Source organism: Cherax quadricarinatus, chromosome 2, assembly GCF_038502225.1.
Source record: "Cherax quadricarinatus isolate ZL_2023a chromosome 2, ASM3850222v1, whole genome shotgun sequence".
NCBI lineage: Eukaryota > Metazoa > Arthropoda > Malacostraca > Decapoda > Parastacidae > Cherax > Cherax quadricarinatus.
In genome coordinates this window covers 35840872-35862845 of record NC_091293.1, presented here as the reverse complement: position 1 = coordinate 35862845, position 21974 = coordinate 35840872, and the positions used below count along the sequence as shown (strand labels likewise).

General features: G+C 47.6%; 1 protein-coding gene across 1 annotated transcript in view; it reads right to left on the bottom strand.

Annotated features, from left to right (window-relative positions):
* Window positions 1-2499: 2499 nt before the first annotated feature.
* Window positions 2500-21974, bottom strand: part of LOC128691461 (protein dachsous-like) — a 171276-nt gene continuing 151801 nt past the window's right edge. The window contains exon 2 of the mRNA XM_053780355.2: window positions 2500-4769. Coding sequence (XP_053636330.1) covers window positions 2500-4485 — 1986 coding nt within the window. The 5' untranslated portion in view covers window positions 4486-4769. The remainder of the gene's footprint in view (window positions 4770-21974) is intronic.

The window sequence follows — 21974 nt, the reverse complement described above, 5'->3', positions numbered from 1 at the left end:
TGGCGTGGTCTGGACGACCAGGTCTGGAGTGGTCTGGAAGACCAGGTTTGGCGTGGTCTGGACGACCAGGTCTGGAGTGGTCTGGAAGACCAGGTTTGGCGTGGTCTGGACGACCAGGTCCGGCGTGGTCTGAAAGACCAAGTCTGGCGTGGTCTGGACGACCAGGTCTGGCGTGGTCTGGAAGACCAGGTCTGGCGTGGTCTAAAAGACCAAGTCTGGCGTGGTCTGGACGACCAGGTCTGGCGTGGTCTGGAAGACCGTCTGGCATGGTCTGGACGACCAGGTCTGGCGTGGTCTGGAAGACCGTCTGGCATGGTCTGGACGACCAGGTCTGGCGTGGTCTGGAAGACCGTCTGGCATGGTCTGGACGACCAGGTCTGGCGTGGTCTGGAAGACCGTCTGGCATGGTCTGGACGACCAGGTCTGGTGTATCTGAAAGATGCATCACATTTCTAGGTGTGGTGGTGGTGCTTCTCCAACACACCTGAATTCCTTGTCAGGAAACTTGTGTGTCATTATCCTACGTAACAACATACATACTTAACCATCCAGTGCAAGTCCGTCTCAAATCCAGCTTTTCCCGGGCTCCACCTGACTCTCCACCCTGCAATATACTCATGTACTCTCTGTTAAGTAAATATCTTGTGACTGACAAAGCCCACTGTGTGGGCGAAACGTAGTCAATAAAGGATCTCATTATATTGCATGTGTCTATTTTTCCATCATATTTCTATCTGCTCTGCCCAAGGCCGGATTTAGACACGGTGAGGCCCTGAATTTGCCATATATTAACATAGAACAAGACTGTGTAACAACTGAATTTAGCAAGAATGCAACCGAGGTACATAACACATTTGTTAAATCGTATATTAAATTTTATATAAAAAGGGAATATGGGTTCAGAGCCGGACTTAGGCGTAAGTAAATGAAAAATATTTTGAAATGTTGAGAGGCTCCTTCAGATTGTGAGGGCCTAAGCTGTAGTTTGATAAGATACATGTCCAATAGTAAGGTGTCTTTATTCCGAAACGTTTCGCCTACACAGTAGGCTTCTTCAGTCGAGTACAGAGGAGGCAGCAGCAGAAACGATGAAGAGACGATGTAATCAGTCCATCTTGAAGACGTCTTCAAGGGTGATGGAATGATTACATCGTCTTCGCATCTTTACTGCTTCTGCTAACTCTTCTGTACTCAACTAAAGAAGCCTACTATGTAGGCGAAACGTTTCGGAATAAAGATACCTAACTGTTGCACATGTGTCTTACTTATCAACCTGTCGGTATTGTATACCATTTTCATAATCCAGTAGTTTGTTCAGCTTGTAACTAAATACACTTCTGGCCCTGCCTGAGACAAGCTGGAATGCCTAGGAGCTTCTGTTGAGCGAAACGTTGCCACAATAACATGTCACATTTGTTGCATTTGTTTACTTTTACCTATAATATTGTCGGTAATTCTACCTACATTAATACCAGCTGGAATGGTGGTGCGGGTGAAGCCGGAGAGCGTCTGGTGCTGATACAGGTGAAAGGAGCTCATGCAGGTGAGCCGAGCTCTCCAACAAAGACGAAGGAGCGTTGGTGGTGGTGCCGGTGAGGCGGGAAGCGTCTGGTGATGGTGCTGGTGACTGTGTGACCGCCACTCTCCAACAAAGAGCGAGCATCGCTAGTGTTGAGGGAGAGAGAGATGGCTGTCTGTTCCCACTCACCTGCCTTCCATAATGACGCACATATTTATGACCGCCGCAGCCCATTACCGCCTTCACCCTACCCTCAAACACCTGTCCTATGCAAACGCGAATTAAGAGCGAAATCTGCTATGTATCAGACGATACATTGTGAGACGGGGAGGGCGGCAGCTGCAGCCAGGGACGCCGGCCGCCCCCCCTGGCGATGTGACACGCCGCCTCCGCCAATCCCCGACCCGACCCACGCAAGCCCCGCCTCGCCCAACCCAACCTCCATACCTTTGACTCCGCCGATGTCATCAAGCATACCAACGGCAAGCTTAACTACCGTAAACAACCTTGTCAAAGTGTGCTCACGCCAGGGGACCCACTCAAGCCTAAATTCGTTCACATGAAGTATTATGAGACAAAGATATTACGAGATACATCGAAACCTTGGAAGAAAATAAAGCGGAGCACAACACCGGCTTCAGGTTTTGTCTGCGGAACTGCGGCTGTTTCGCGGCTTCTTGGTTTTTATCTACACTTTATAAGTGTTTTCATATGTCAAGGACACCTTTAAATTAACACAGACCACAGGGAAGAAGCTTCCCAGGCTCCCTCCCGGCTTTCACTCTCATTGTCTTCCTTAAGACTTCACCTAGTGCAGCTAGGTGAAATCTTTAAGGGATTTAAGAATTTGGGCGGCGACCGCCACCGTCCGACACACCACTGCACTTCACGGCTACAGCAGCTGCCTCGCCATCTTTTATTATCTACGACTGAGATTTTAAGTTTAGTGGTAAACTATGTAAGAAAAATACTGTACTACTTTAGACACTCACCTTTAATATGCAGTTGGCGACGGCTTCCGATTCCTGGACGGAAACGTTATAGAAGCTCTGGTCAAAGATGGGTTCGTTGTCATTAACATCGCGGATAGTGACCTTGACGGTTGCCGAGGAGGACAATGCAGGCGACCCAGAGTCCGTAGCTATGACGGTGATTTGTGGCACTGGTTCAGTTTCGCAGTCAACGTGAGTCCGCGTCGTGATCAGTCCTGTCCGAGAATCTATCTTGAACCAGTTTGAGTGAGTCTCAGGAGTGTCTCGAATCGAGTATGTGATCACGGAATTGTTCCCTTCGTCTCGATCTAACGCTGACAGTTGGAACACGGAGGTGCCCGGGTCGGCCACCTCCAACACGTTAGCGTAGTACACAGTCTGATCGAACTCTGGTGCATTATCGTTCATATCTGTGACTTGCAAGTCAAACTTCCGAGAGGCATGGAGTGGCGGATTACCCATATCAGTAGCGAACACCACTAGCGTGTAGTTGGGTTTCAATTCGCGGTCTAATGGCCGCGAAACTACCATAAGGTAGATAATACTGTCCTGCGTGGTGAGATCAAAGTGACCCTCCCCGCCTTCCAAGGTAACACTCACGTTGGCATACTCTTCCTTAGAGTCGGGATCATTCACCGAGATCCGAGCCACGAACTCTCCCGGCTGCGCATCTTCGGATATCTTAGGTGTTGCGTCGTCGGAGAGGAAGATGAGGTTAATGGTGGGCTGGTTGTCGTTGACATCAATGACACGGATGGAAACGAAGGCAGTGGTCTCCAGGGGTTGGTCACCGTTGTCGCGAGCAACCACCACCAATTCGTGAACCTCCTTTGTCTCAAAATCCAGAGGCCTGTTGACAGAAATGACTCCAGACTTGGGGTCGATCTGGAACATGTTTTCTCGGTCACTCTGACGACGATTGATAGAGTAGGTGATTTTCCCGTTGTTCCCCGCGTCAGTGTCTGTAGCCAAGACCTGCAAAACAGAAGTACCAATCGTTGCATTTTCCGGCACTGTAGCAAAGTATCGACTCTGATTGAAGATAGGCTGATTGTCGTTGACATCCTGAATGGTGATGTTGACGGTCATGGAACCCTTCAGGGGCGGAGATCCACCATCCCAAGCCTCGATTAATAATGAATAAAATGCTGTGGTCTCACGATCTAAGAATCCGTTGATCTGTAGGTCGAGATAGAGGACGCTATCTCTCTCACGGTGGGAGGAGAGTCGAAAGGCGTTGTTCACATTACCGGACACAATACGATAACGCTGGGTATTGAAGATGCCAAGGTCTTTGTCCCGTGCTGGTGCCAACGTGCGCTTCACATCGCGTGGAGTGTTCTCTGGAAATTCAATGTTCATAACAGCAGAAGGGAAGGTGGGGGCGTTGTCGTTCTCGTCTTTGACTTTTATGAGAACCCTTATGTTTTCGCCCGAGTGTGGAATGGCCACCAGAGAGTAAGAGGACCTCAGCTCGCGGTCCAGGACTACCTTGGTTTTGATCTCACCCGTGTCCTGCTCGATTCTGAGGTCTGAGTCCACGGCGCTACCTGGCACCGGTACTATCAAGTATGGCGGCGGCGGCGGCAGCGGTTGTCCTGGGTTACTGTCGCCGATGTAACCAATATTGGTTCCTATTGCCACGCCCTCTGACACTTCAAATTCCCGCACGTATTCACAGGTTGCGGGACAGATGACAAAGACCAATAGCAGAGCCAACATAGCCGCCCTCGATTGAGTCCTGTATGGGCCCCTTACTGTTCTTTCATTAACTGTTGTGTCATGCCGCTCACTCCCTTTGGCCACTGCACCGGTCACTCTCGCCCCTGCTCTTCTAGTATTGAGCGCTGGGGTCGGCGTGGTTATGTCCCGTAGGCGTCCCCGGCAGCAGTAGCAGCAGGGCGGCACGGGGGAAGCGGGACCGGAGGGGTCGCCGACGTCCCCCTCCTCCCCGAGGCGGCACTGCTCACACATGTCGGTGCATCACTGCTCCTTGCTCACGCACCACCACACTCGCGCACCACAATGCCACCACCAACACTGCCACCACCACACTGCCACAACCACAATGGCCACCACACTTATTGCACAACACTGTGGGCAGCCCGAGAGGGTCTCGCCCCGGGCCCCACAGCACTGAGAACGAGCGCTCACTGTAGCAACACTTTCATGGGTCTTCTGCTGCTGTTGTAGTGTGTCCCGGGCGGCACTAGAACGCCCAAACTACACTCTCTAATACGCCCACGCCGCCCGCGCTCCTGCAAAGAAAAAAAATCCGATTAGAACACCTCAAAATGAGAACATGTGATGGGTTGGGTGTGCGGGGGCCGACACGGAGCAAGCCGCCTAGAACACGGCTCTGTATAAAACTACACACTGTTAACATACTCACACCCTAGTTGGCATAATTAAAGAAGAATAGGAAAATAGTGTACGCCGAAGCGATGAGAGTAATTATCGCTCTATACATCTGAGTAATCCAGGAGAAATACATTCATATGTAAATGATCACAAGGCAGCCAAGTGCTTCCTGATGTTGGATGGGCTGCTGCCTCGCCCCAAGTCAACCTTGCTTCTCCTCCTCCATCACCTCCTCCTCCTCATCATCATTATACTGCTTCTCTCGACAGTCCTGACAAGAAATTGCCTTTTGTGTGTTCTTGCTCCCCGTTTACCATTATCTTGCTTTATGCGCCACTATCAGATATAATTTCGTGTTATTTCGCTTCCTGCTCATGCTCCTCTTTATTATTCTTTCTTCTCTCGTCATAGTTGCTAAATATTTTCTCTTGTTGTACGCCCTTCTGCCCTTCTCCCACTCTTCTAGTTCCGTTACCAAACATTCCTCCGCTACTGTATGTCCTCGCTCTCTGTGCTCCCTCCCCATCCTCCTCGCTGTCTTCAACATTCTCCTCATTGCTCATTATTATCCTCATAATCATATCATCACTAACAAATATTCTTACTTCACATCCTTATGTTGTTATTGTTGTTGGCGGCGCTGAGAGTCATTTGAAATCCACTGTCAACCTCAGTCACTCCCTCGGTCGCCCCGCACTACCACCAGGCACCTCAGTCACTCCTTCAGTCGCCCTCACACTACCACCCAGCACCTCAGTCACTTCTTCAGTCGCCCTCACACTACCACCCAGCACCTCAGTCACTTCTTCGGTCTCCCTCACACTACCACCCAGCACCTCAGTCACTTCTTCGGTCTCCCTCACATTACCACCCAGCACCTCAGTCACTTCTTCGGTCTCCCTCACACTACCACCCAGCACCTCAGTCATTCCTTCGATCTCCCTCACATTACCACCCAGCACCTCAGTCACTTCTTCGGTCTCCCTCACACTACCACCCAGCACCTCAGTCACTCCTTCGGTCTCCCTCACACTACCACCCAGCACCTCAGTCACTCCTTCAGTCGCCCTCACACTACCACCCAGCACCTCAGTCACTCCTTCAGTCTCCCTCACACTACCACCCAGCACCTCAGTCACTCCTTCAGTCCCCTCAAACTCAGCCACACTTTCAGTCCCCTCACACTCAGCCACACCTTCAGTCCCTTCACATTCAGCCACACCTTCAGTCCCTCACACTCAGCCACACCTTCAGTCCCTCATACTCAGCCACACCTTCAGTCCCTCACACTCAGCCACACCTTCAGTCCCTCACATTCAGCCACACCTTCAGTCCCTCACATTCAGCTACACCTTCAGTCCCTCACACTCAGCCACACCTTCAGTCCCTCACACTCAGCCACACCTTCAGTCCCTTCGCATTCAGCCACACCTTCAGTCCCTCACACTCAGTCACACCTTCAGTCCCTTCACATCAGCCAGACTTTCAGTCCCTCACACTCAGCCACACCTTCAGTCCCTCACACTCAGCCACACCTTCAGTCCCTTCGCATTCAGCCACACCTTCAGTCCCTCACACTCAGTCACACCTTCAGTCCCTTCACATCAGCCAGACTTTCAGTCTCTCACATTCAGCCACACCTTCAGTCCTCCACACTCAGTTATACCTTCAGTCCCTCACATTCAGTCCTCTACACTCAGCCACACCTTCAGTCCTCCACACTCAGCCACACCTTCAGTCCCTTCACAGCAGTCACACCTTCAGTCCCTCACACTCAGCCACACCTTCAGTCCCTCATACTCAGCCACACCTTCAGTCCCTCACACTCAGCCACACCTTCAGTCCCTCACACTCAGCCACACCTTCAGTCCCTCACACTCAGCCACACCTTCAGTCCCTCACACTCAGCCACACCTTCAGTCCCTTCGCATTCAGCCACACCTTCAGTCCCTCACACTCAGTCACACCTTCAGTCCCTTCACATCAGCCAGACTTTCAGTCTCTCACATTCAGCCACACCTTTAGTCCTCCACACTCAGTTATACCTTCAGTCCCTCACATTCAGCCCCTCACATTCAGTCCTCTACACTCAGCCACACCTTCAGTCCTCCACACTCAGCCACACCTTCAGTCCCTCACATTCAGCCACACCTTCAGTCCTCCACACTCAGCCACACCTTTAGTCCCTCACATTCAGCCACACCTTCAGCCCTCCACACTCAGCCACACCTTCAGTCCCTCACATTCAGCCACACCTTCAGTCCTCCACGCTCAGCCACACCTTCAGTCCTCCACACTCAGCCATACCTTCAGTCCTCCACACTCAGCCACACCTTCAGTTCCTCACACCCAGCCACACCTTCAGCCCCTCACACTCAGTCACACCTTCAGTCCCTCACACTCAGCCTCACCTTCAGTCCTCTCAAACTCAGCCACACTTTTAGTCCCCTCACACTCAGCCACACCTTCAGCCCCTCACACTCAGTCACACCTTCAGTCCCTCACACTCAGCCACACCTTCAGTCCCTCACACTCAGTCACTCATTCAGTCCCCCACACTCAACCACACTTTCAGTCCCTTCACATCAGCCACACCTTCAGTCCTCCACACTCAGCTACACCTTCAGTCCCTCACATTCAGCCACACCTTCAGTCCCTCACATTCAGCCACACCTTCAGTCCCTCACTTTCAGCCACACCTTCAGTCCTCCACACTCAGCCACACCTTCAGTCCCTTCACATCAGCCACACATTCAGTCCTCCACACTCAGCCACACCTTCAGTCCCTCACATTCAGCCACACCTTCAGTCCTCCACACTCAGCCACACCTTCAGTCCCTCACACTCAGCCACACCTTCAGTCCCTCACATCAGACACACCTTCAGTCCCTCACATTCAGCTACACCTTCAGTCCTCCATACTCAGCCACACCTTCAGTCCTTCACACTCAGCCACACCTTCAATCCCCCACACTTAGCCACACCTTCAGTCCTCCACACTCAGCCATACCTTCAGTCCTCCACACTCAGCCATACCTTCAGTCCTCCACACTCAGCCACACCTTCAGTCCTCCACACTCAGCCACACCTTCAGTCCCTCACATCAGACACACCTTCAGTCCCTCACATTCAGCCACACCTTCAGTCCCCTCAAACTCAGCCACACTTTTAGTCCCCTCACACTCAGCCACACCTTCAGTTCCTCACACTCAGCCACACCTTCAGTTTCTCACACTCAGCCACACCTTCAGTTTCTCACACTCAGCCACACCTTCAGCCCCTCACACTCAGCCACACCTTCAGTCCTCCACACTCAGCCACACTTTCAGTCCCCTCACACTCAGCCACACCTTTAGTTTCTCACACTCAGCCACACCTTCAGTCCCTCACATTCAGCTACACCTTCAGTCCCCTCACACTCGGCCAAACCTTCAGTCCCCCACACTCAGCCACACCTTCAGCCCCTCACACTCGGCCACACCTTCAGTCCCTTCACATTCAGCCACACCTTCAGTCCCTCACATTCATCCACACATTCATCCTCTCACACTCACCCACATCTTCAGTCCCTCACGCTCAGCCACACCTTCAGTCCCTTCACATTCAGCCACACCTTCAGTCCCTCACATTCAGCCACACCTTCAGTCCTCCACACTCAGCCACACCTTCGTTCCCTCACACTCAGGCACACCTTCAGTCCCTTCGCACTCAGCCACACCTTCAGCCCCTCACACTCAGCCACACCTTCAGCCCCTCACACTCGGCCAGACCTTCAGTCCCCTCACATTCATCCACACCTTCATCCTCTCACACTCAGCCACATCTTCAGTCCCTCACACTCAGCCACACCTTCAGTCCCTTCACACTCAGCCACACCTTTAGTCCCCCACACTCAACCACATCTTCAGTCCCTCACACTCAGCCACAGCTTCAGTCCCCTCACACTCAGCCACACGTTTAGTCCCTCACACTCAGCCACACCTTCAGTCCATCTCACTCAGTCACACTGTCAGTCCCTCACATTCAGCCACACCTTCAGTCCCTCACACTCAGCCACACCTTCAGTCCCTCACACTCAGCCACACCTTCAGTCCCCCACAACCACACCTTCAGTCCCCCACAGCCACACCTTCAGTCCCCCACAACCACACCATATACCATGGGCTTCCCTGTCTAGGATCTACAAGTTAACAAACTGTTATAGTCGTAGTATATATAGTTGTAGGATATGTAGTTGTATCTGCTATTGTTGCATTTCACGAGGTACTAAGACTTGTTCAGGCTCGACCCTCCGTCTGTTACCCCTCAGTATAGAAGTACACAACTTGATGCACGGTAGGTCAGTTGAAAGTGACCTAACCCACGTCTGATTGAGACCCATGACCCACGCCTCATCAAAACCCATGACCCACACCTGGTCACCTCCCATGACCCATATCACATGATTAATGATAAATAACTGATCACGAATCATGGCCCACGCTTGGTCACGACCCATAATCCACGCTTGGTCACGACCCATGACCCACGCCTGGTCACGACCCATGACCCACACCTGATCACAACCCATGACCCACACCTGATCATTATCCATGGTCCTCGCCCGACCAAAACCCACGACCCACGCCTGGTCACGGTCCAAGCCTCATCACGACCCATGAACCCCACGCCTGATCACAACCCATGATCCAGCCTGACTGAACCTTTGCAATTTTTCCGAGTTGTTCTCAATAAATGATGCGAGTCCAGTGATGTCAGGGTTGTCAGGCAGTGTCAGGGTTGTCAGGCAGTGTCAGGGTTGTCAGGCAGTGTCAGGGTTGTCAGGGGTTATCAAGTAGTGTCAAGTGATATCAGGTACTGTCAGAGACTGTCAGGTGGTTTGTGGTTGTCGAGTGGTGGTAGCAAGCATTGTCAAGTGGTTTACCTACTTGAAGACTACCTGTAGGGTGTTCTGGGGGTCAATGCCCCCGCGGCCCAGTTCTTGACTAGACCTCATGGTGGATCAGGGCCTGATCAACCAGGTTGTTACTGCTGGCCGCACGTAGACCACGTTCGAACCACAGCTCAACTAATCGGGTATTGACTTTAGGTATCTGTCCAGCTCCCTCTTGAAGACAATCAAGGGTCTACTGGTAATTCCTCTTATGGCTGGTGGGAAGCTGTTGAACAGTCTTGGGCCTCGGACACTTAGTGTACTAATGGCGCCCCTACTTTTCACTGGGTTTATACTTAAGTGCTCCCAGCCATTCCCAGTAGTTAAGGTGTTTGACGGAACTTATATATGCAGTAAAGGTTCTCTACAGTGTCTAGATCTGCGATATCACCTGCCTTGAGTGGAGCTGTTAGTGTACAGCAGTACTCCAGCCTAGAGAGAACGAATGATTTCATTCTCCATCCCATCATTTTCCTAGCAGATGTGATAGTAACAACTGGAGCAGCACCAAAAATAACAACAACAAATGTATCAACAGGAGCAGCAACAGCAGCATGAGAAACAGTAACAACAGCAGCAAAAGTAACAGTAGTAGCAGTAACAACGGTAACAGTAAAAACAATAACAACAGCAGCAGTAAAACCAATAGCAGTATTAACAGGAGCAGTAACAATAACAGTAACACCAGCAACAGCAGAAGCAGTAACAACAGCAGAAGCAATAATAACAGCAGCAGTAATAACAGCAGCAGCGACAGTAACACCAGCAGCAGCAACCATAACAACAGTAGCAGTAGCAACTGTAACAACAACAGCAGCAGTAGCAACTGTAACAACAACAGCAGCAGTAGCAACTGTAACAACAACAGCAGCAGTAGCAACTGTAACAACAACAGCAGTAGCAACTGTAACAACAACAGCAGCAGTAGCAACTGTAACAACAACAACAGCAGTAGCAACTGTAACAACAACAGCAGCAGTAGCAACTGTAACAACAACAGCAGCAGTAGCAACTGTAACAACAACAACAGCAGTAGCAACTGTAACAACAACAGCAGCAGTAGCAACTGTAACAACAACAGCAGCAGCAACCATAACAACAGTAGCAGTAGCAACTGTAACAACAACAGCAGCAGTAGCAACTGTAACAACAACAACAGCAGTAGCAACTGTAACAACAACAGCAGCAGTAGCAACTGTAACAACAACAGCAGCAGCAACCATAACAACAGCAGCAGTAGCAACTGTAACAACAACAGCAGCAGCAACCATAACAACAGTAGCAGTAGCAACTGTAACAACAACAGCAGCAGTAGCAACTGTAACAACAACAGCAGCAGTAGCAACTGTAACAACAACAGCAGCAGTAGCAACTGTAACAACAACAGCAGCAGTAGCAACTGTAACAACAACAGCAGCAGCAACCATAACAACAGCAGCAGTAGCAACTGTAACAACAACAGCAGCAGTAGCAACTGTAACAACAACAGCAGCAGTAGCAACTGTAACAACAACAGCAGTAGCAACTGTAACAACAACAGCAGCAGTAGCAACTGTAACAACAACAACAGCAGTAGCAACTGTAACAACAACAGCAGTAGCAACTGTAACAACAGCAGCAGTAGCAACTGTAACAACAACAGCAGCAGTAGCAACTGTAACAACAACAGCAGCAGTAGCAACTGTAACAACAACAGCAGCAGTAGCAACTGTAACAACAACAACAGCAGTAGCAACTGTAACAACAACAGCAGCAGTAGCAACTGTAACAACAACAGCAGCAGTAGCAACTGTAACAACAACAACAGCAGTAGCAACTGTAACAACAACAGCAGCAGTAGCAACTGTAACAACAACAGCAGCAGTAGCAACTGTAACAACAACAGCAGCAGCAACCATAACAACAGCAGCAGTAGCAACTGTAACAACAACAGCAGCAGTAGCAACAGTAACAACAACAGCAGTAGCAACTGTAACAACAACAGCAGCAGTAGCAACTGTAACAACAACAGCAGCAGTAGCAACTGTAACAACAACAGCAGCAGTAGCAACTGTAACAACAACAGCAGCAGTAGCAACTGTAACAACAACACCAGCAGCAGCAACCATAACAACAGCAGCAGTAGCAACTGTAACAACAACAGCAGCAGTAGCAACTGTAACAACAACAACAGCAGTAGCAACTGTAACAACAACAGCAGCAGTAACAGCAGTAGATGTTTAACATCTTCGCTCTCTCATTTCTCACACTTGCGGTGCCTGCTCACTGACAAGTCAAAACCCTTAATTGCTTGTTGTCGTTACAGGTGTCAAGTCGTTAGTTAATTATAAGAAAAATAGTCACACTGTCGACAGCCGTGTAACAGCCACTCTGGGGACGAGCTCCTGAGCCAATCAGAACGCTCGCCCCTGGAGAAGAGGGATGCAATTGGACAATACATTATTCATGCTTTGTCCTCTGCCACGTTTACCTCAAGAGATAATTCTCAGAGTGAGAAACATGCATACAGCAGTGAGTGGTGCACCTGCACCCGCCATTACGTATAAATTTCAGAGAGCAGAGAGCCCGAGGTCAGCTGAGTGTGTTCCGAGCACCGGCAACTTGTTGCTAAAGTCCAGACATGACACACACACATTACTTTCCCTCACTCCTTCCGTCTCTCTCTCTCTCTCTCTCTCTCTCTCTCTCTCTCTCTCTCTCTCTCTCTCTCTCTCTCGCTCTCTCTTTTGTCAATCGCCGTTTATGGAGCAGCTTGTCAATACAAAAAGACTGACTAATATTGCAATAGCCAGCCTTAGGCTTGGTAACAAACGCTACTGGCAGTTTGGCAGACACACAGATGATGACCACACTAACTACAAAGCATGTGGTCAGCCTTACGATCACTATCTTGATCACTATGTGTTAAATTATCCACTTGAGGAATACAGAGGCAGTATAATAACCTATGTGATATACCATGACATCTTATTAATGAAAATAAGATACCAGACATACTGTACCTCTGATAAATTTAGAGATTTTCTGTACTCCAAGAGCCCGGCATTGGGCCAGCAGCAAGAGCCTGGTCAACCAGGCTATGGCTGCTGGCGCCCCGCTGGCCACGGGTAAATATCCTAAATTTACTTGCAACTGATAAGTCAACAGTAAATATAAATCCAGATGTACGACTGTTAATCCTTTTGTGTATCCATTTTCTTATATATTACCATCCACAGGATGAATATAAAGTGAACAAAGAAGTAGCCGTTTCTGTCCCCACAGCCTTGATAGAAGGTATGTAGTCTGTCAGCCTTGATAGAAGGTATGTAGTCTGTCAGCCTTGATAGAAGGTATGTAGTCTGTCAGCCTTGATAGAAGGTATGTAGTCTGTCAGCCTTGATAGAAGGTATGTAGTCTGTCAGCCTTGATAGAAGGTATGTAGTCTGTCAGCCTTGATAGAAGGTATGCAGCCTGTCAGCCTTGATAGAAGGTATGCAGTCTGTCAGCCTTGATAGAAGGTATGCAGTCTGTCAGCCTTGATAGAAGGTATGCAGTCTGTCAGCCTTGATAGAAGGTATGCAGTCTGTCAGCCTTGATAGAAGGTATGCAGTCTGTCAGCCTTGATAGAAGGTATGTAGTCTGTCAGCCTTGATAGAAGGTATGCAGCCTGTCAGCCTTGATAGAAGGTATGCAGTCTGTCAGCCTTGATAGAAGGTATGCAGTCTGTCAGCCTTGATAGAAGGTATGCAGTCTGTCAGCCTTGATAGAAGGTATGCAGCCTGTCAGCCTTGATAGAAGGTATGCAGCCTGTCAGCCTTGATAGAAGGTATGCAGCCTGTCAGCCTTGATAGAAGGTATGTAGTCTGTCAGCCTTGATAGAAGGTATGCAGCCTGTCAGCCTTGATAGAAGGTATGTAGTCTGTCAGCCTTGATAGAAGGTATGTAGTCTGTCAGCCTTGATAGAAGGTATGCAGTCTGTCAGCCTTGATAGAAGGTATGCAGTCTGTCAGCCTTGATAGAAGGTATGCAGCCTGTCAGCCTTGATAGAAGGTATGTAGTCTGTCAGCCTTGATAGAAGGAATGTAGTCTGTCAGCCTTGATAGAAGGTATGCAGTCTGTCAGCCTTGATAGAAGGTATGCAGTCTGTCAGCCTTGATAGAAGGTATGTAGTCTGTCAGCCTTGATAGAAGGTATGTAGTCTGTCAGCCTTGATAGAAGGTATGCAGCCTGTCAGCCTTGATAGAAGGTATGCAGCCTGTCAGCCTTGATAGAAGGTATGCAGCCTGTCAGCCTTGATAGAAGGTATGTAGTCTGTCAGCCTTGATAGAAGGTATGTAGTCTGTCAGCCTTGATAGAAGGTATGCAGTCTGTCAGCCTTGATAGAAGGTATGCAGCCTGTCAGCCTTGATAGAAGGTATGTAGTCTGTCAGCCTTGATAGAAGGTATGTAGTCTGTCAGCCTTGATAGAAGGTATGTAGTCTGTCAGCCTTGATAGAAGGTATGCAGCCTGTCAGCCTTGATAGAAGGTATGCAGCCTGTCAGCCTTGATAGAAGGTATGTAGTCTGTCAGCCTTGATAGAAGGTATGTAGTCTGTCAGCCTTGATAGAAGGTATGTAGTCTGTCAGCCTTGATAGAAGGTATGCAGCCTGTCAGCCTTGATAGAAGGTATGCAGCCTGTCAGCCTTGATAGAAGGTATGTAGTCTGTCAGCCTTGATAGAAGGTATGCAGCCTGTCAGCCTTGATAGAAGGTATGTAGTCTGTCAGCCTTGATAGAAGGTATGCAGCCTGTCAGCCTTGATAGAAGGTATGCAGCCTGTCAGCCTTGATAGAAGGTATGCAGCCTGTCAGCCTTGATAGAAGGTATGCAGCCTGTCAGCCTTGATAGAAGGTATGTAGTCTGTCAGCCTTGATAGAAGGTATGTAGTCTGTCAGCCTTGATAGAAGGTATGTAGTCTGTCAGCCTTGATAGAAGGTATGCAGCCTGTCAGCCTTGATAGAAGGTATGCAGCCTGTCAGCCTTGATAGAAGGTATGTAGTCTGTCAGCCTTGATAGAAGGTATGCAGCCTGTCAGCCTTGATAGAAGGTATGTAGTCTGTCAGCCTTGATAGAAGGTATGCAGCCTGTCAGCCTTGATAGAAGGTATGCAGCCTGTCAGCCTTGATAGAAGGTATGCAGCCTGTCAGCCTTGATAGAAGGTATGCAGCCTGTCAGCCTTGATAGAAGGTATGCAGCCTGTCAGCCTTGATAGAAGGTATGCAGCCTGTCAGCCTTGATAGAAGGTATGCAGCCTGTCAGCCTTGATAGAAGGTATGCAGCCTGTCAGCCTTGATAGAAGGTATGCAGCCTGTCAGCCTTGATAGAAGGTATGTAGTCTGTCAGCCTTGATAGAAGGTATGCAGCCTGTCAGCCTTGATAGAAGGTATGCAGCCTGTCAGCCTTGATAGAAGGTATGCAGCCTGTCAGCCTTGATAGAAGGTATGCAGCCTGTCAGCCTTGATAGAAGGTATGCAGCCTGTCAGCCTTGATAGAAGGTATGTAGTCTGTCAGCCTTGATAGAAGGTATGCAGCCTGTCAGCCTTGATAGAAGGTATGCAGCCTGTCAGCCTTGATAGAAGGTATGTAGTCTGTCAGCCTTGATAGAAGGTATGTAGTCTGTCAGCCTTGATAGAAGGTATGCAGCCTGTCAGCCTTGATAGAAGGTATGCAGCCTGTCAGCCTTGATAGAAGGTATGTAGTCTGTCAGCCTTGATAGAAGGTATGTAGTCTGTCAGCCTTGATAGAAGGTATGTAGTCTGTCAGCCTTGATAGAAGGTATGTAGTCTGTCAGCCTTGATAGAAGGTATGTAGTCTGTCAGCCTTGATAGAAGGTATGTAGTCTGTCAGCCTTGATAGAAGGTATGTAGTCTGTCAGCCTTGATAGAAGGTATGTAGGTATGCAGCCTGTCAGCCTTGATAGAAGGTATGCAGCCTGTCAGCCTTGATAGAAGGTATGTAGTCTGTCAGCCTTGATAGAAGGTATGTAGTCTGTCAGCCTTGATAGAAGGTATGTAGTCTGTCAGCCTTGATAGAAGGTATGCAGCCTGTCAGCCTTGATAGAAGGTATGTAGTCTGTCAGCCTTGATAGAAGGTATGTAGTCTGTCAGCCTTGATAGAAGGTATGTAGTCTGTCAGCCTTGATAGAAGGTATGTAGTCTGTCAGCCTTGATAGAAGGTATGTAGTCTGTCAGCCTTGATAGAAGGTATGTAGTCTGTCAGCCTTGATAGAAGGTATGTAGTCTGTCAGCCTTGATAGAAGGTATGTAGTCTGTCAGCCTTGATAGAAGGTATGTAGTCTGTCAGCCTTGATAGAAGGTATGTAGTCTGTCAGCCTTGATAGAAGGTATGTAGTCTGTCAGCCTTGATAGAAGGTATGTAGTCTGTCAGCCTTGATAGAAGGTATGTAGTCTGTCAGCCTTGATAGAAGGTATGTAGTCTGTCAGCCTTGATAGAAGGTATGTAGTCTGTCAGCCTTGATAGAAGGTATGCAGCCTGTCAGCCTTGATAGAAGGTGTTCAGTTCCTCAGCCTTGATAGGTGTTCAGTTCCTCAGCCTTGATAGAAGGTGTTCAGTTCCTCAGCCTTGATAGAAGGTGTTCAGTTCCTCAGCCTTGATAGAAGGTGTTCAGTTCCTCAGCCTTGATAGAAGGTGTTCAGTTCCTCAGCCTTGATAGAAGGTGTTCAGTTCCTCAGCCTTGATAGAAGGTGTTCAGTTCCTCAGCCTTGATAGAAGGTGTTCAGTTCCTCAGCCTTGATAGAAGGTGTTCAGTTCCTCAGCCTTGATAGGTGTTCAGTTCCTCAGCCTTGATAGAAGGTGTTCAGTTCCTCAGCCTTGATAGAAGGTGTTCAGTTCCTCAGCTTTGATAGAAGGTGTTCAGTTCCTCAGCCTTGATAGAAGGTGTTCAGTTCCTCAGCCTTGATAGAAGGTGTTCAGTTCCTCAGCCTTGATAGAAGGTGTTCAGTTCCTCAGCCTTGACAGAAGGTGTTCAGTTCCTCAGCCTTGATAGAAGGTGTTCAGTTCCTCAGCCTTGATAGAAGGTGTTCAGTTGCTCAGCCATGATAGGTGTTCAGTCTCTCAGCCTTGACAGGTGTTCAGTCTCTCAGCCTTGACAGGTGTTCAGTCTCTCAGCCCAGACTGTACAAGGAGGACTCAACAAGACATGGGTAACCTTCATTACAGTAACAATTCTTCGGCTGGGCAGCAGCAGCTTCTTCAGTTGAACACAGAGGTGAATAACATACTGAAAGATACCCAAGTGTTGCACACGTGTCTCATTCATCTGTCAGTACTGTGTACCATTAACATAATATCAGTACTGTGTACCATTAACGTAATACTGTCAGTACTGTGTACCATTAACGTAATACTGTGAAGAAAGGAGAGAGAAAAAACTTACTTAACCCCCATCACCCCCTTGATGCTCACCACAGGTTAAACAACCTCAGAAAAAACCCGGCCCCCTACCAGTGTGCCCATCCTCCCCTCAACTAGCACCCTTCAATCCTCTACTTCAACCCTTACCACCCCAGAGGCAACCTATCTAGTCATATCAATTCGTCTAAGTAGGTCCCATGATCAGAACAAGTCCACCACCTTCCTTACACCACCGTCAACCTACACTCACTCACTATGCCCAACTGTTTTATCAATGTCAGAACGAACTGCAATCTTTAATATTTTTTCTCCCCTCAAGTAGCGCATCGCAAAGTCTAATTATAAGCAACTTGCAACCATACAAATTATCACTGATCAACAACCAAAATGCTTCCGAGACTAGAGTAGAAATTTCCAAATAATTTTAGGTCACTGATAATTAATATTATGGTTAAAATTGTTTGTTAGCTCTACTTTTCAATATAGACCTACATGTCACAACAGGTTCCAACAGTCTTGTGGCAGTGTGTTTCTTACCACACTCACAGTCTCACCTTCAGTCAGTCAGTACTCAGTGGTCAGTCGTCAGTACTCAGTGGTCAGTCGTCACGTGAGGTCACAGACCCTGAGCTGCTTTGGGGATTAGTGTGGACGGTTACAAAGCATGGCTTGCTTCTGCAGTGTTTTAAAAATTGAGGTTGGAGAGTTGAAGGAGGAGGTCTTGCTTCTCCAGGAGGAGATTAGGAGGCTGAAGGTCCACCTCAATGGGTCTGGGAGAGAGTGTGAGGTGGCTGGAGTTGTGGGGAATGAGGCTTCTAGCAGCGAGGTGCAGTCTGTCTCTCGCTGTGAGGAGGCTGTAGTTGGGGAGGCAGCAACGGCTACCAGCAGTGAGGTGCAGCCCAGCACCTGCTACAAGTGGCGAGTAGTTCACAGTAATGGAAGGCGCATCAGAGTAAGGAAAGTTAAGAGTGAAGATCTGAAGGTAGGAAATCGCTTCTCTGTTCTTCAGGATGAATGTACTTCAGTGGCCAGTGAAGGTAAGGGTACTACTGCCCCTGCTAATGGAGGTAAGCGCATTCTTGTGGTTGGTGACTCTCAGGTAAGATACATTGACCGTGCTTTTTGTAATAGGAATAAGAAGATGAGAGATAGAGTGTGCTTCCCTGGAGCTGGTGTTGGGGACATTGTCAACAGGCTGGATAATATCATGTCAGGTAATGGGAGCAAGCCCATTATCTGTCTCAGTGCTGGTGGAAATGATATTGGGAAGGGTAGGAGAGAAGAGCTGCTAGATAAGTACAGGTCAGCTATAGATTTCATTAAGTCTAAGGGAGGGATCCCAATCATATGTAGCATCTTGCCTAGAAGGGGAGTAGGAAATGAATGGTTGTCTAGGGCAATTGGTGTAAATTGCTGGCTAGACAGATACTGCAAGGAACTTGCAATCCCATTCATTGACAACTGGAACAACTTTTATGGCAAACATGATATGTATGCAAGGGATGGGGTACATCTCTCTGGGGCTGGGGTGGTAGCACTTGCAGACTCGATTGAGAAGGCCATTGGTGAAATGCCTATGATTTTAAACTGATGGAAGATAGAGGTATGGGTGTGTGTGGGAAACAAGCAGGTTGCAACACTTGGGTTGGAAACAGTAAATGTATAAAAGGCATTCAGCATGAAGTTATAAATAAAGACAATAGATCAGGTCAGCAAACAAAGGGGGACAGCAGAGGGCAGCAAGGGACTAGCTCCCTTAAGGTTTACTATACTAATAGCAGGAGTGTAAGAAATAAGATAGATGAGCTAAGATTAATTGCAAGTGCAGGAGACATAGATATTATTGCTATAACAGAGACCTGGCTCAATCTGAAAGATAGAGAGATGCCCTCTGAATGTCACATACAAGGCTATAAATTATTCCACACTGACAGGGTCAACAGGAAAGGTGGTGGAGTAGCGATGTATGTCAGAGACAATTTAAATTGTTGTGTTAGACAAGATATTAAATTAGAAGCGTCAGCCACTGAATCTGTTTGGTTACAGCTTCTCGAGGGCCGAGAAAAACTAATTTTGGGTGTGATTTACAGGGCCCCAAATCTTGATAGGGAGTGCAGTAAACTTCTATGGGACGAAATTCGTAAGGCATCTACATACGAAAATGTTGTGCTAATGGGAGATTTCAACTATAGACAGATTGACTGGAGCAATTTGACAGGAAATTTAGAGTCAGGTGACTTTCTTGATACGATCCAGGATTGTTTTTTAAAACAGTTTGTGACAGAGCCAACTAGGGGAAATAACCTCCTTGACTTGGTTCTTGCCAGTAGGGAAACACTAATTAATAATCTTGAGGTTAATGATGAGCTTGGGGAAAGTGATCACAAATCACTCAGTTTTAATATATCATGGAATTCCCCTAATAATGGCAATCAAGTCTCCGTCCCTGACTTTCGCTTGGCTGATTTCATAGGACTGAAAAATTACTTAGGTGGGCTGAACTGGAATGACCTGACTAAGGGTCAGGTAGGTGGTGATGGTTGCCGATATGATGCTTTCCAGGGCATAGTTCTAGCTGCTCAGTCAAATTATGTTCCAAATAGGGAAATCAGATCAAACAAAAATGATCCTAAATGGATGAACAATAGATTAAAATATCTGATTGGTCAAAAGAGAGGCATATATAGGCAAATCAAAAGAGGAGAGGGGCAATTGAGAAATCGATATATTCAGTTAAAGAGAGAAATAAAAAAGGGAATTAGAAAAGCAAAAAGAGATTATGAGGTTAAAGTTGCAAGAGAATCGAAGACTAACCCAAAAGGATTCTTTCAGGTATACAGAAGTAAGATCAGGGACAAGATAGGCCCACTCAAAAGTTCCTCGGGTCAGCTCACTGACAGTGATAAGGAAATGTGTAGAATTTTTAACACATACTTCCTCTCAGTTTTTACACAGGAGGATACCAGCGATATTCCAGTAATGATAAATTATGTAGAACAGGACGATAATAAACTGTGCACTATTAGGGTCACAAGTGACATGGTCCTTAGGCAAATAGATAAATTAAAACCTAACAAATCCCCAGGCCCTGATGAACTGTATGCAAGGGTTCTAAAGGAATGTAAAGAGGAGCTTAGCACACCTTTGGCTAATCTTTTCAACATATCACTACAAACTGGCATGGTGCCAGATAAGTGGAAAATGGCAAATGTGATACCTATTTTCAAAACAGGTGACAGGTCCTTAGCTTCGAACTATAGACCAATAAGCCTAACCTCCATAGTGGGAAAATTTATGGAATCAATAATTGCCGAGGCAGTTCGTAGCCACCTTGAAAAGCATAAATTAATCAACGAATCTCAGCATGGTTTTACAAAGGGGCGTTCCTGCCTTACGAATTTATTAACTTTTTTCACTAAGGTATTTGAGGAGGTAGATCATGGTAATGAATATGATATTGTGTATATGGACTTCAGTAAGGCTTTTGACAGGGTCCCACATCAGAGACTATTGAGGAAAATTAAAGCACATGGAATAGGAGGAGAAATTTTTTCCTGGATAGAGGCATGGTTGACAAATAGGCAGCAGAGAGTTTGCATAAATGGGGAGAAATCAGAGTGGGGAAGTGTCACGAGCGGTGTTCCACAGGGGTCAGTGTTGGGCCCCCTGCTGTTCACAATCTACATAAACGACATAGATGAGGGCATAAAGAGCGACATCGGCAAGTTTGCCGATGACACCAAAATAGGCCGTCGAATTCATTCTGACGAGGACATTCGAGCACTCCAGGAAGATTTGAATCGACTGATGCAGTGGTCGGAGAAGTGGCAGATGCAGTTTAATATAGACAAATGCAAAGTTCTAAATGTTGGACAGGACAATAACCATGCCACATATAAACTAAATAATGTAGATCTTAATATTACGGATTGCGAAAAAGATTTAGGAGTTCTGGTTAGCAGTAATCTGAAACCAAGACAACAGTGCATAAGTGTTCGCAATAAAGCTAATAGAATCCTTGGCTTCATATCAAGAAGCATAAATAATAGGAGTCCTCAGGTTGTTCTTCAACTCTATACATCCTTGGTTAGGCCTCATTTAGATTATGCTGCACAGTTTTGGTCACCTTATTACAGAATGGATATAAATTCTCTGGAAAATGTACAAAGGAGGATGACAAAGTTGATCCCATGTATCAGAAACCTTCCCTATGAGGATAGACTAAGGGCCCTGAATCTGCACTCTCTAGAAAGACGTAGAATTAGGGGGGATATGATTGAGGTGTATAAATGGAAGACAGGAATAAATAAAGGGGATGTAAATAGTGTGCTGAAAATATCTAGCCTAGACAGGACTCGCAGCAATGGTTTTAAGTTGGAAAAATTCAGATTCAGGAAGGATATAGGAAAGTACTGGTTTGGTAATAGAGTTGTGGATGAGTGGAACAAACTCCCAAGTACCGTTATAGAGGCCAGAACGTTGTGTAGCTTTAAAAATAGGTTGGATAAATACATGAGTGGATGTGGGTGGGTGTGAGTTAGACCTGATAGCTTGTGCTACCAGGTCGGTTGCCGTGTTCCTCCCTTAAGTCAATGTGACCTGACCTGACTAGGTTGGGTGCATTGGCTTAAGCCGGTAGGAGACTTGGACCTGCCTCGCATGGGCCAGTAGGCCTTCTGCAGTGTTCCTTCGTTCTTATGTTCTTATGTTCTTATGTTCCAGCAGTCATAGAAGGTGGTTGTGATATGAAAGTTTATATTTTGAGGTGAAAGGT